The sequence below is a fragment of the Dendrobium catenatum genome, unplaced genomic scaffold (genome assembly GCF_001605985.2).
Source record: "Dendrobium catenatum unplaced genomic scaffold, ASM160598v2 fragScaff_scaffold_1414, whole genome shotgun sequence".
Classification (NCBI taxonomy): Eukaryota; Viridiplantae; Streptophyta; class Magnoliopsida; order Asparagales; family Orchidaceae; genus Dendrobium; species Dendrobium catenatum.
Genome location: NW_021319876.1, coordinates 308,270 through 322,372, shown reverse-complemented (window position 1 = coordinate 322,372; position 14,103 = coordinate 308,270). Strand labels below are relative to the sequence as shown.

At 37.7% G+C, this 14,103-nt stretch overlaps 1 protein-coding gene across 2 annotated transcripts in view; it reads left to right on the top strand.

Annotated features, from left to right (window-relative positions):
• Positions 1 to 14,103, top strand: part of LOC110111438 (protein PIN-LIKES 6) — a 33,203-nt gene extending 19,100 nt beyond the window's left edge. For both annotated transcript variants that reach the window (XM_020843328.2, XM_020843327.2), the window contains exons 6-11: positions 301 to 492; positions 1,301 to 1,375; positions 5,825 to 5,925; positions 11,384 to 11,436; positions 12,200 to 12,394; positions 13,694 to 14,103. In XM_020843328.2, the coding sequence (XP_020698987.1) occupies positions 301 to 492; positions 1,301 to 1,375; positions 5,825 to 5,925; positions 11,384 to 11,436; positions 12,200 to 12,394; positions 13,694 to 13,815 (738 nt within the window). In that variant the 3' untranslated portion in view covers positions 13,816 to 14,103. The remainder of the gene's footprint in view (positions 1 to 300; positions 493 to 1,300; positions 1,376 to 5,824; positions 5,926 to 11,383; positions 11,437 to 12,199; positions 12,395 to 13,693) is intronic.

The window sequence follows — 14,103 nt, the reverse complement described above, 5'->3', positions numbered from 1 at the left end:
GTGAAAATATTTTGGTTGCTCCCTAATCTTGGACTGTGGTTGTCCTGTACATCTTGATCCAAACTTCAAACATTTTTTTTTTAAGATCAGGTTTTAATTTATTGTACTTTTAAAGACGTGTTCTGCATTGTTTCATTTTATTTATTATTTATTGTTATTATTATTGTTATTTTTGTAGATCAAGTTTAGGCTTTTATATCATGATTGTACTTATTCTTTAATTTTGTTCACTATTATCTCTATAACCTTTAACCTTTAAATATTTATAGTGGTAAACTCAGAACTGTAATTGCGTGTCAGGTTGGCGCAATTATACTGTACACCTATGTGTTTCAAATGCTTTCCCCGCCTCCCGGTGGTTCATTTGATGTCAATGAAGAAGAAGAGCTCCCAAGTAAGAGCCGGACTAATACTGCTGTAGCAGAGCAAGTACCCCTGCTTTCTTCTTATGAGCCTGAAGAAACAAGCACACAGGCTTCGAAAAGAAGAAAGGTAAGTGAAATTTCTTGGTTGCTACAATGTAGCTGAGATAATAGTTGTGACCAGAGGATCTGCAGCCAAACATTGATAGTCAGCTTTTAAGCTTCTAGTGTCTTCTGAATCATTTTTGTGCATTTAGTTCGTAAGAGAAAAGACAATTCATTTTAATTGTATGTGAATCAGCAAACGTAGATAGTTTATCTGGTTGTATATATAGGCACTCAGTTGATTTAAGATTGGCATTTGATGCTCGAACATTTCAAGCAACATGTTCAAAACATTAGATTGGTTTAGAATTACATACTTATATGTGCCACAGTGCAACGATAGCAACAGTTCCAAATATCCCGGCTTTTTGATAGGTTTTAAAGTTTACCATTTAGAATTTTTTCTTCTACATAAAAGTTGTTCATACAGAGTAGTTTTGAAACTTTCCCATTTTCTAGTGCATTTTAGTAAAGAAGGGATGAATGATGATTTTGACTAGTGCAATTATGACATGGCAGTGTTAAATAATAGTTTTTTTTTCCTTTTTTTCTATTTTTTTCTTTTCTTTTTCTTTTTTTTTTCTTTAAATAATAGTTAATATCACTATAGTGCTCTGTTAAGTTAGCCTCAAGTTAGACCATAAGCAATGAATATTCTAATCTTTCTGAGTACAGTTTCTTCTTATAATCGTGTAGCTTGTATTTTGCTTTAACCATGATGATCAAATCATAACTTCCTTTATTTAAATGCCATATTCTAAGAATATTTAACATTGAGCTTTGTTTCCTATGAAAGTTCTATATGATTAAGCTCTTATATCTTCCTTGTGCAGATAATTTTCCAGCTAAGTTATCTTGCTGAAAAACTAAAGATTAAACAGATTTTTCAACCACCAATCATTGCCTCTGTAAGTAATAAACATTTGGATTTTGAACATTTCATTATTGACGCCTTTAAATAATCATTTTGATACATTTGATTGAATTCTCTGGATTGGGGAGATATGCATGCACTTAGAATAGTGTTGTGAGGCATGATATTGGTTGTTTTCGCAGTGAAGCTAAACCTTCTATAGTACTTTAAATAGATTATTCTAGCTCATGATGTGTAGATTTTATGCTGGGGATAGAGAAGTAAACCACGGAATGAAACAAACAAGAAAAAATAGAATGCAACGGAAAGTAAACGACATCAGGATTAACATGTAAAAACTCTAAACCGGGAAAAAACTACGGAGTCACACCACATCAAGAAATCCACTATGTAAATTGATGTGGGGAGAATCATCAAAGAAGCATGATGGAGAAGAAGAAGAAGAGCTAAACAGCTCTTGGAGACCAAAAACAGTGAAAACTGTTTGAAATTCCAAAAATACTAATTCATGCCCTTCTTCTACCTATAGCAGCTATTTATAACAATATAATAGAAATGCCTAGAACTCTCTAGAAAAAGGTACTAAATTAGATAAGTTATTCCTAAGGTTCTCTTTAGCTATGATGCATCGCATCATACTCCCCCTGCATATGAAAAATCTGACTTAGTCGGATGGAACTTAGAGTTAATTCTTTGTTGCTTATCCGTCGGGATGGTCCTTCAGCACTGCTCTTATCATTGCAATCCTCTGCTTCTATTCTCCAGAGAGTTGCACACCTCTTTCACCAACAGGCGTCATGTACCCATCCGGAAGCTCACTAACAAAACCATGAACATTTGCTGCCCGTGCAGCATCTATAACTTCTTCCTCAATTGTGATGTATTTTGCATATGTTGTGTTGTCAAAGATGGTTCCTGCAAACAGTCACAGGTTCTTGCCGGAAAAGAGACAATATCCTACTTTGGGCGTTGAACGTTGTAATTGTACAAAAGTTGCTCACACTTTCCCCAGCTATCATGCTCGTCTTAGCAAGCGCCTTCGCGGTGTCCCCGGTAAAACCCCACTGGTATCCCGCGCATGGCACGCGAAGACGCTTCGCCAGTGCAACGTGATCGGGTGACTGCTGAGAGAATGCCGAGGAGAATTCCTACGGCGTATTCCGATTATTCGGATTCGGATGCTGATGAAGGACGTGAGGAGTGAAGTAATGTTATGAAGCATCACAGAAATCCTCTCTGCAATTGCAGACGGAATTCACGTCAGCAACATCAGTAGTCAAACGGGCAGCAATAAGGCTGGAATTGTTCTCCTCCTCATCAAACCATCCAACTTCATTTCTTAGGATAGCAACAAGCATCATTCTCGGGACTCTCACTGTTTCTCGAAGCTGCAGAAATCTCCCGTTTGACATCAGAAGGCGAGTAATCAGATATTTGCATCCTTGGAGAAGATCTCCGGGATCGAGGAACCTCCTTACCTGCGATGGAAGCAGATTGATTCCGGTGAGATCTAGGTCTCCCGGGACTCTCACTGTTTCACGAAGCTGCAGAGCGATTGGGCGTATAATATGTGTCATCATCTGAAGAGGCCGCGATCACCGACGGTGGAGGATGCTGGCGAAGCGGCGGAAGTGGCTGAAGCTCTGGGCTCAGGTGTCGCATCTCCACGACCCGTTCAATCTCCGAGCTGAGCTTACGATAAGGAGACCCGTTCGACTCGGCACTTAATCGCTGTTCGTCGGGGACGGTGGGTTCAATTGTCCCAAGATAGAGGAAGTCCGCGGCAACGACATGGTGGTCGGGAACCGCGAAGCGGGAAGAATGGACAATGAGCTTTCGCGACTCCGGCTGATTTATAGCTCGCCGGCGGTAGAGAAAGTATGCAAAGAGGGATAGAATTGCCGCCGCGCAGACGGAGACAGAAACAACGATGGCGAGTTTTGTGGGAGCGCGCGTGATGTGGGTTCTGAGAGCATCGTTGTGTAATAGATAGTGTCTACAGGTTGGAGAGGCGGCAATCGAAGCAGGAATAGAGCCAGATATCTTGGTATCAACGGAGTTAGAAATCGAAAATGGGGTCGGACAAGCGGAAGACTAACACGAGAGTGTGGATAATGGTCGGACTCGTGCGTGAGATGGGAACGGGAGGCGGATCCACGGGTTTCAGAACAGGATTGTACCGCGCAAGAAGCTGTCCGACGGGATGGATCTGGTCGTTGGGGATGGAGACAACGAGGATCTGGTTGAGAGACTGTGCGGGTGGATCTGAGGGGAAATCGCATGGTGCAGTGGAAGCGAGCGCGAGCGGGATGGATTATGTGGGTGTGGATGGGCGCGGGAATGGCAGATGCCTGCTGTCCGAGCGGCATGGACGGCGGGCATGGCCGTTCACACGAACTGGACAAGCAAGGGCACAAATCGCACGACGACGAGTCGATTGCGAGGAACATGGCCAAGGTCGCGGACGGGGGGAATCGTGTGCGGAGATCTGCGACGGTATGGTTGCCAGACGATGGAATCGCTGGTATGGTTGCCAGCTGGATGTGTAGATTCGCCGGTATGGTTTCCGGCTGGTGGAGGCTTTGAACGTCGTCGACATCCCAGCTTCATACATGATCTTCCCAAAGCATCCAAAACCCCAATCGACGTCAAGGGTTGATGTAGCAGCAGCCCAGGGCCCTGATCGACGCCAAGGGTCATACCTCGCTCTGATACCATCTGATGTGGGGAGAATCACCAAAGAAGCATGATGGAGAAGAAGAAGAAGAGCTAAACAGCTCTTGGAGACCAAAAACAGTGAAAACTGTTTGAAATTCCAAAAATACTAATTCATGCCCTTCTTCTACCTATAGCAGCTATTTATAACAATATAATAGAAATACCTAGAACTCTCTAGAAAAAGGTACTAATTTAGATAAGCTATTCCTAAGGTTCTCTTTAGCTATGATGCACCGCATCATAAATTAGGAGAAATAAGTACATATCTCTCTTCTCTATCACTCTCTCCTTACTTCTCTTCTCTCTTACACTATGCTCACACAAGAAACAAAAGAGAAAAACCACTATATACCACCAAGGGACACCACCCTTGAGAAAAACGAGAAAGAAAACTGTTGGGTTTGTCTCGAAGTACTGCGATGCTCATTGCTTTGCCTCCAGTCCGCCTAATAGCGCTATGGCGCTAAATTCTTTGTCGTTTCTTCCAGCAAATTTTGCAGTGCCGGAATGCTCACGTTCACAACTCCAGGGCATTGTATGAAAAAAAAAAAAATTTCTCACCCAACCCAAGCAGGGGGAGAACCCTTCCGCACCTCCTAAGGAGCATGACAAATTGAACTGAGGTCCAAGGAAACAGTATAATTCGATTGATCAATACAATCAGATTCCACACATACTAACATTTTAGTCACTTAACATTGCCATCCACAAGCTGAGCTTGAGCTTGAAGAAAGCCATAATTTTGATCCCATTTCCTGTCTAGTGAAGATTGCATGTCACTAGAACAAATAGGAAGTGTGTTAAGGTAGGATCAAATTATTTCAAACTATCTCAGCCTACATAACTAAAGAAAAAAATCATGTACCCAACCCACAACCCAAAGAAGGTCTTGATGTGTTGGCAAGAAGAAAGAGATTAAGATAGGTATAGAGAGGAAGACTTGGTTAGAAAATATTAGAAATGGTCTTTCTTTATTAGATTTAAATGAGAATTTGGCTATTAACATGACACAATAGAGAGAAAGTATTCATGTAACCCCATGTAGTGGGATGAAGGCTTAATATTGTATGTAACTTTGTATTGCATTCGCTCCACTCATGCCAACTCATCAAAACTATTTTTGGGCTTTGGATCGTAGTATTACTTTTAACTAAAATATCCACTTCTCATAGATAAGGCAGCAGTAAATCCATGAAATACAACTTGATAGAAGCCTCTCACTTGCTAAGATCTCCATGACACAATTCCTTTTAAACTATCGCATTTTTTTTTTCAAAATTCAATATTTTAGGAGGTAACTAGACTGCTTGTCCTTCCAGCACCAGTTTACCATATTACTTACACATACAAAATGACGAAGATTTAATCAATTTTAAATGAAAGGCCTTTGAAGGCCCTCACAAAGTCCTCCATAAACCTGTCAATCTCTTCATTATTACCTCGGAGGCATGGTAAGTGTAACAAACCTTGCCGCTCAATGTTATTTTTTTATTTGGTGAAAAGTGGCCGTTCAGTGATGTTATTCTTCAGTTGATTAAGATGTAACTACATTTTAATGACTGTGAGCAGGGATTTGGTAGATATCCTGTCATAAAAGGATTGTTGCATTTTGCTGTATAATTAGCTGGATAATAGTTAATTAGCTTATTGTGTTGAGTTCAGAATGTACTTTTCTTGATCAATATTTTTCTGAAAGTAACTTCTACTGTGGTATCACACTTTCTATCTCTTATATTTTATTTCATCTTTAATCATTTGAAAATAGGTACTGGCAATTTTCATCGGCGCGATACCATTTCTGAAGCACTTAATTCTTACAGACGATGCACCATTCTTTTTTTTCACTGACAGCTGCCTGATTCTTGGGTAAGTCACCTCGTTGAAAGAATACTACTTCTGTATGAAAAATATATTTTGCTGGCTTCAGTTGAGTTCATACAGACTTTTTATATGGCTTGATTCTTATTTTTAAATTTTTAGGGTTTTTTTTTTATTTTCTTGTTATTCTAAGGAAGATATGGGAATATAGTGTAAAGTTCTTTGGCGCTGTAGTAAAGGTTATTGATACCTGCTTATCACAGAGGTAGGAAAACAGAGCAAACGAAAAACTAAAGACAATCTGGAATAATTTCTTACTTCTTTAAGCCATATGAACAGTACAACATATATAGCAAGGAGAAAAACCAACCAAATAATTAGAGTTGTAGAATTGGTTATCAAGCAGGGAGACGTGGAAGCAAAACGTTGGGAACGTGGAGCATTTTTTATACAGTGAACTGGTCCCCTCAAGCTCATGGGCGAAGAGGCCTAAGCTTGTCACGAAGAGCAAAGAACCGAGACTTAGGAAGAACTTTGGTGAACAAATCAGTAAGCTGATCCTCGGAAGTAATATAATGAACAGTAATTTCATGAAACTTGATGCAATCTCTAATAAAATGGTAATCAACTTCAATATGTTTGGTCATTGCGTGAAATATAGAATTATTAGCAAATGTAATTGCTGAAATGTTATCACAAAAGAGACGTTTGGTGAGAAATTGAAAAATAAAATTCTTTCAGTAAACGTCATAGCCACATAATATTAGAAGCAGTAGCTAAAGCTCGATATTCATCTTCTGTTGAAGAACAAGCTATGTAGACTATTTCTTAACACTTAAAGAAGCAAGCATGTTGCCAAGGAAGGCACAATAACCGATTGTTGATTTCGGATCTAGAGGATCGTCTGCCCAATCTGAGTCAAAGTAAGCTCTCAATTGTAAATAACCATGAATAATTGGTAGACCAAATTTTGAAGTGCCTTGAATGTCGCGAAGCAAGTGTTTAAAGGACTAAAAATGACTATGTAAGGCTTATGCATGGATTGGTATAACTCGTTAACAACATAGGAAATGTTAGGACGAGTTATAGTTAGATACTGAACTGATGCAACAAGATGCAGATATAATTCTGGATTATCAAACACTACCTCAGAAGATGATCTGCTAGAAATCTTTATAGGATATGGAGTGACAACCGGCTGACAATTTTCTAATCCAGCACGTCGGAGCAGCTCTTTAGCATAGTTAGATTGATGCAAATGGAAACCAGCAGGTATAGAAACAGCCTGAATGCCTAAATTTTTTGGCAAATACCCAAAATTGTGAAGCTGAAAATGTTGTTTGAGATTGAGAAGTAAAGTAGTAATTAAGGAACGATTGCTTCCCGTCACCAAAATATCGTCAACATAAACCAGTAGGTATGTAAAATTCGAAATATGGTTATAAATGAGTAAAGAAGGATCGACTGCACTGTACTTAAACCAAAGTGTTTGAAAATAAAGTTAATTTTGCAAACCATTGTCGAGGCACCTGTTTTAGCCTATAAAGGGCTTTATTTAAACAACACATATAATTGAGATAGGTAGGATCTTTGAATCCTTGTGGCTGCTATGTATAGACTATTTCTATCAAGTCACCATGTAAAAATGCATTAGAAATATCCAATTTTATGATTGACCACTAACGGCGCACAACATTGGTACTAAAAATGCGAATAGTTGGGATTTTGGCAAGTAGATTAGGAATTTATGTATAGTCGACACCAAATTCTTGAGTATAACTTTGAGGAACCAAATGAGCTTTGTAATGAGCTATAGATCAATCAGAATGATATTTGGGTTTGTAGATCCACTTACATCCTAAAACATGTTGATCCAAAGTTGTAGGAATCAAAGACCAAGTACCTTGCGATTGAAGAGTTTGAAATTCTTGGTACATAGCCTCACACAAATGAGAATGTTTAACAGTATATGAATAGCAAGTAGGTTCATAAACATATGATGTGTGATGATGAAAATTAAAAATCTACTTTAGTTTTAATGAATCAGTGCGAAACCTAGTCACCATGGGATGGCAAAGTGGTGGAGAAGAAACAGGAATATGTTGTAATTCGGGTTCAGGTGCTATGGATTCAGCAGCAGTGGCTGAAGAATTGGTGGTGCTGGAGGAAACATTTGGAGAAGTGGATCACTGGAGCGTATAGAAGTAGCAGAAGTTGAAGAAGGAGCAGAAGAAGTTAATGAAGAATTTGTAAGAGGCTGTATAGTGGTAGGTACAAGTGCCAGAGGAGGTATATGAGGTGTTATTGATGTAGATATTGGAGAAGCTGAAGTTGAAGCAAATGGAAATATGTTCATGAAATTGAACTTGGCGGGAGACGAGAATTTTGTGGAGTTTGAAGATTACTCAAGAAAAATACAATAAGAATATTTTGGGGCAAAGTTGTGGTTGGAATATGGTTGGAGCCGTGGATAACATAGACATCCAAAATTTTTGAGATGAGAATAAGTGTGTGGATGATGATAGAGAAGTTGATAATGTGAAACATAATTTATGCAGTTGAATGAAGTCGATTGATGAGATATGTAGTGGTAAGCACCGCATCTACCCCAAAGGAATTGGGGAGATGAGCTTGCAAGAGGAGTGTGAGCAGCTTTAACTAAGTGATGATGTTTTTCTTTCAGCTAAACCATTCCGTTGAGGTGTTTGAGAACAACTGAATTGGTGAAGTATACCAGCTTGAGCAAAGTAATTTTGAAGAAGAGAACTGGAGTATTCACCGCCACCTTCAGATTAGAGTATTCCCATACATCAGAATGAACAAGTGCAAAAGGAAAATTACATCATAATGTCAAATAACTGAAGAACTTTTATGACCCCCTAGCAACTTGATAATATTGAAAAAAAAAGCTATATGAGATGGAATACATACTGAAGTAGCACTTTGGGCGATGATGGACAAAACATTGGAGTTGGATGTCCTAAGTGATAATGCCATAGATTGTCATTTGTAGATGACCCATCGGAGAGGAGAGCTACAACAGACTTGGAAGATGAAGATGATGAAGGAGAGATAAGGAGATAAATACCGTCACAACGTGGTTCTGAAAGGATCCTGCAATTTGTCTTCATGTCCTTGGTAATATAGCCATGAGAATTAAATGAGATAGAGCAATAATAGAAATCATATTATGAGAATTTTTTTGGACATGGAGAAGTGGAGATAGGGTATGCTTACGGTGAGGAGTAGGTAGAAGGCCTTGACCTATATGAGCGATTGGAATAGATTGTTCATTACCGACAATGATTTGTTGAGAACAGAGTATGGATTTAAAGAAGTAAGGTGAGATGAGTCATTGATTATATGGGATGTTGCTCCTGAATCCAAATGCCAATCAGCTCTTGTAGACAGAGTTTGACGTTTCAGCATGGAGAGTACAGGAAGAATTGTTGTCATCCAAGTTGGTGCGATGCCAACATTTGCGTGCTGAATGGCCCAATTTGACATTCAACCCGAGGTTGAAAAGAGCGATCTCCTCGAATGGTGACTAAAGTTTGACGAATTGAAGAAATCGAAGAGGTCATGGAATTTTAGCAACCATGATTTTTGTGAGCAAATGGTGGGCTGGATAGACCCGTCCATGAAAAATAGACAATGCAACTGAAGGCTCTGATATTTGTGCAACTTGAAGCTCACGAGCAGCCTCATTCACCAGGTTTGTTTCCTTGCTGCAGGGCAAGGAGTAAAAATCATCCAAATAAAGTGGCTGCAGATTTGTTCTTATAGCTGTTTAAATGACAGTTAGGAAGAAGGAAATCCATTAATGATATATAAGATGATATCTTCAGAATCTAAGGAACATCCTGCAACAGTGGTAGTGTCGAATATTAGTGAATTATGACCTAACCTAGTGAGCATGTCATGCTTCTAAATTATAGTAACATAACAAGGATTTGAAGTAATATGCATGATAGTTTTAATTCACAAATTTAAATAATTCCATTGAAATTAATTTTGACAAGTTATGTCATGTGGATCTAATACTCATAACATTGTTTACATTCTGATAACTAATAAAACTTTGCCATGAGTCTTAATCTAAATAGCACCAAATAAGGTACTTATATTTTTATTTTTTATTTTTCATTTCATACACGTCTGTATATTGCCTCTCCAACTTGTATTATAAGGGATATACTTTATTAGTCAGCATGCACATACAAGTATTTCTATATAAATTAATTTATTTACATTTTCATATCATTCTATCATAGCATTATGCCTATAATTTGATAGAAAATTAATGTCATTCAATTTAATATGAACAATTATTTTTAATAGAAATAAATTATGAACAATTTATGGGTAAATATCAATAATAAACGATGGATTAAATTTATAAGAATTAATATCAGCAAAAGCTTCTTGTAGTAGCTCGAGGTCTTCTTCACCTCCGACCTTGCCCCTGCGCGCAAGCAAGTCATCGCTCGTTCCCCCTCCCTTTTTCTCGATCTCTCCTCGTCTTCTTCCCCCTATTATAAAGAGATGAAACTTCTCGCAAACGAACCATTTGACTCCTCGGGGCGCCAATTGACGGATCGAATTCGTTCGTCTTACTTGACACTCAGCGATGTCGAACGCTCCATATTCCTGCGCGAGAACGAAACGACGATCGCTGATTCGAGATTGAAAGTTTGGGATATTAAAAGTCTCATAATAGAAGAGATTCACCGAAGTCATTGAAGGGATCCAATGGGATAGCTGACTATCTTAAATTAGAGATTGAGAAGTTTAAGATGCTTGGTATTAAAAAATTATGATGGCATTCATGAGGCATTCCAATATGCCTGAGACTATGAATGAAGAAGATAAAGTGAAGGTGGATAAAAAATCACTCTCGATGATTCAATTGTGTTTGGCAGACAAGATCTTGATGGGGATGTAGCAGGAAATAATTGCAATGGGTTTATCGCTCAACTTGGGGTTTTTGTATATGCCAAAAGCCTCTCCAATAAATTTTATCAAAAGCTAAGACTGTATTTACTTCACATGTAGGACACTATGCCCATTAAATCAGGGTATTTTCTTATGCCCCTTTTATCATTTCATTTGTGCAGTTTCGTAGTAGTAAATCAGATCATCTCTCCTATCTCATAGAGTTAGGTTTGTTTTAGCCGAATCAAGTAAATCTTAGTGTCTTCTTATGATGCTCAATCTCTTTGGTATTTCTTTGCGCATTCGATATTCGCTTCTGGTCGGTGTTCCTGCATAGAAGTTGGGTTTTTTTTTTTCAACGAGTAGCATAAACTCATGCAAAAACTTATGATCAAGATGGTAATTTTAGTTGGGTGGAATTTATCTTTAATCTCCAAGATTAATTTTTCTTGTTAACATCAGAAATAACTTTCATCACTTAAGTTATAGAGGAAATTTACTAATATTTTCGTCAAATATAAGTTATTATTATGTTTAGTTTTCTAACAATGCATGATTTGAATTTGGTCAGGGAGGCTATGATTCCCTGCATTCTGCTTGCGTTGGGAGGAAATCTAGTTGATGGTAAACGTTCTCCTCTATTCTTTTTAGCATGCGTAAAATGGTCCTTAGCTTGGCAAGTTTGTTCACCTTGTGCTGCTGCAGTAAACATTTAGGTCTATGTAATGAAAGGGTTAGCTAAGATGCATCAGCATTACTGTGGTTATTTTCTGTGATGCGCTTCTGGATCCTAATAAGGGATATTAGAGTCTCTCTCTACATATATATATATTTGCAAAATTCTTATGACAAGCAATCAACTTGTTGTCAGTCACTCCATTATTTGGTTCAAATTTCGTGCAAAAGCAAAATTATAGTGCTTAACCATAAGAATTGAAAGAACTCTGTATGCAGAAAAGTTTCATTTACTTTTTCAGGCCTAATTTGATTGAGCGTTTTTTGTACTTATTCCTTTTTAAAACCATAAATTTATTGTTTGATTCCGCAAATCACATTCCCAATAACATCATTTTTTTCATTTTTCTGCTATTTTAAGAAAGTTTTTTATATGTACTTCTCCGTCATAAAATTTCTTTCTTTGAACCGATGTTTCTTAAAACTACATTTTTACAAAAGTACCGGATAACCAAACGAAGCTGGGCACTTGAAAGAGACTCTTAGAGCTATCTTGAGGTTGGGGTGTAATTTTCAACTTTGAGGGGTGATTAGATATAGGTTTGCATGCCTCAGTTGCATTTAATAATCCTGCACTTAGGGTAAATTTTGACCTTAAAATCATCTTATGTTCTTTTGGATGCTCAAATTATTTCTTTTTATTTCTATACAGGTCCTGGCGTAGGAAGCAAAAGGCTAGGTTTTCGAACAACTGCTGCAATTCTATTTGCACGTTTGGTATTAGTTCCTCCGGCTGGGCTTGGTATTGTCACCTTGGCTGACAAACTTGGTTTCCTACCAGAGGGTGATAAAATGTTCAGATTTGTGTTGCTGCTCCAGCATACAATGCCTACTTCTGTGCTTTCTGGTATTGCACCATTCCATCTACTGTTAAAGACAGATCATCGATTTTTGAATTTTCAATTGCATCCTTAATTTTGTTTGCGATAGTGACTAGATAATTCTTTTACCTTCCCTAAGATAATATCTGCTGGAAGAAATTAGGGAACTTTCAGTGGGTAATCTTTTGTGGTTTTCCAACTGTTAAACCTGCTTGTTGAATTGCTTCTAAGAACTTATTGTACATTCTGGGGCTGTTAGCTACAAGTTAGATTAAACTCAAGCAGGATTTAGTAAATAATGAGAGGATTAAAACCTGAAAATTGTTTGTCACTATCAATTTGAAATCTAGTTAAATTTTGATAAATGATTTGGTTATTTGTTTCAGGAATTAAAATTTATGAGAGGGGATGATCCTCAAATCTGTTAAATCTCATGAATGACGGGATTTAATAAATTCTGAATTGAATCAATATGGAGCTGAAATTGGATTTATCAAAACAGGAGATCTGAAGTCCCCAATTTTTTTGGCAGGATTTAAGCTAATTTTTTCTAAATCCTGCTTAAATAGGATGTCAAACTAACCCTTCAAGACACTGCGCGTTCACTATTGAAATGAATTTCCTGTTAATAATATGCCATTTTATAAATTTTTTGGAGTTGATTTTCTAGCACAGCATTTTACATAATTCCAGAGTTCATATAAACTTGCGTGCATACTGCATACTGCATACTATTAACAGTAAATTCTTATTTTTCTTTCTTACTTGGGTGTTCCTTGACGTATTAGTTATGTGTTAGACCAATCCATTGGACCGGTCCATACGAGACCGGCTTACGGACAAAACAAGCGGAAGTTCCGCCTCCTTGACACACTGAACGAGCCGCTGATTCCAGAAAAGCTATTTAGGATAGATTTTTGAGGGACTTTGTGGGAAATTTGAATGTAGGGACTGTTTAGGGATTTTCTTTTGATTTGTATGCATTAAATAGTTTGTTTTCCTGGGGTTAGTACATCTTGATATTGGCTGAAATTTGAGATCTTTTAGGTTTAAGTTTTGGGCTCTAGCAGCATCTAGAGATTTGGGAGAGATAAATCCTCCTCTCGAATATAGGATCAATTGTATCTTAGTATTTTCGGTTTCCCTTTTATCAAATAATACAAAATATCTTCTGTTTTTGTGGTTTTGTGTGAATTTTTGTGGAGAATTCTCGTTGTTTTCCAAGGATTGATAGGAAATACTAGAGATCTACAAGTGTTTCTAGTGTTTTTTTTAATCCTCCAACACTAATTTTATCCACAAATGCTTCTCAAATTTGATTGTAGGTGCTGTTGCAAATCTAAGAGGATGTGGAAAGGAATCAGCTGCTATTCTATTTTGGGTTCATATTTTTGCGGTAATCTCCATGGCTGGATGGATTATTCTTTACCTGCGCCTTCTCTTCTAAAGATCATACAACAAAACACTACTGCTGCTTGGTAAGAACTCAATGCTTCTCACTTCCTCTCTTCAACATGCTGCTTTAGAATCTTCAATGAGCAGTATGATTTTTGTAATGAGAAATACTTTAATTTCATCCTTTCTGTGTATATACTTTTTAGATGTATGGATTTCTTTTATTTAATGTGATGATAATCAGTATGTAATGTAAGGATATAATACTTCACTTTCCATCACTTGTATCTTTTGCTGGTATCATATTTATCACCTCTGATTATGAGGTACTTATTGCAAA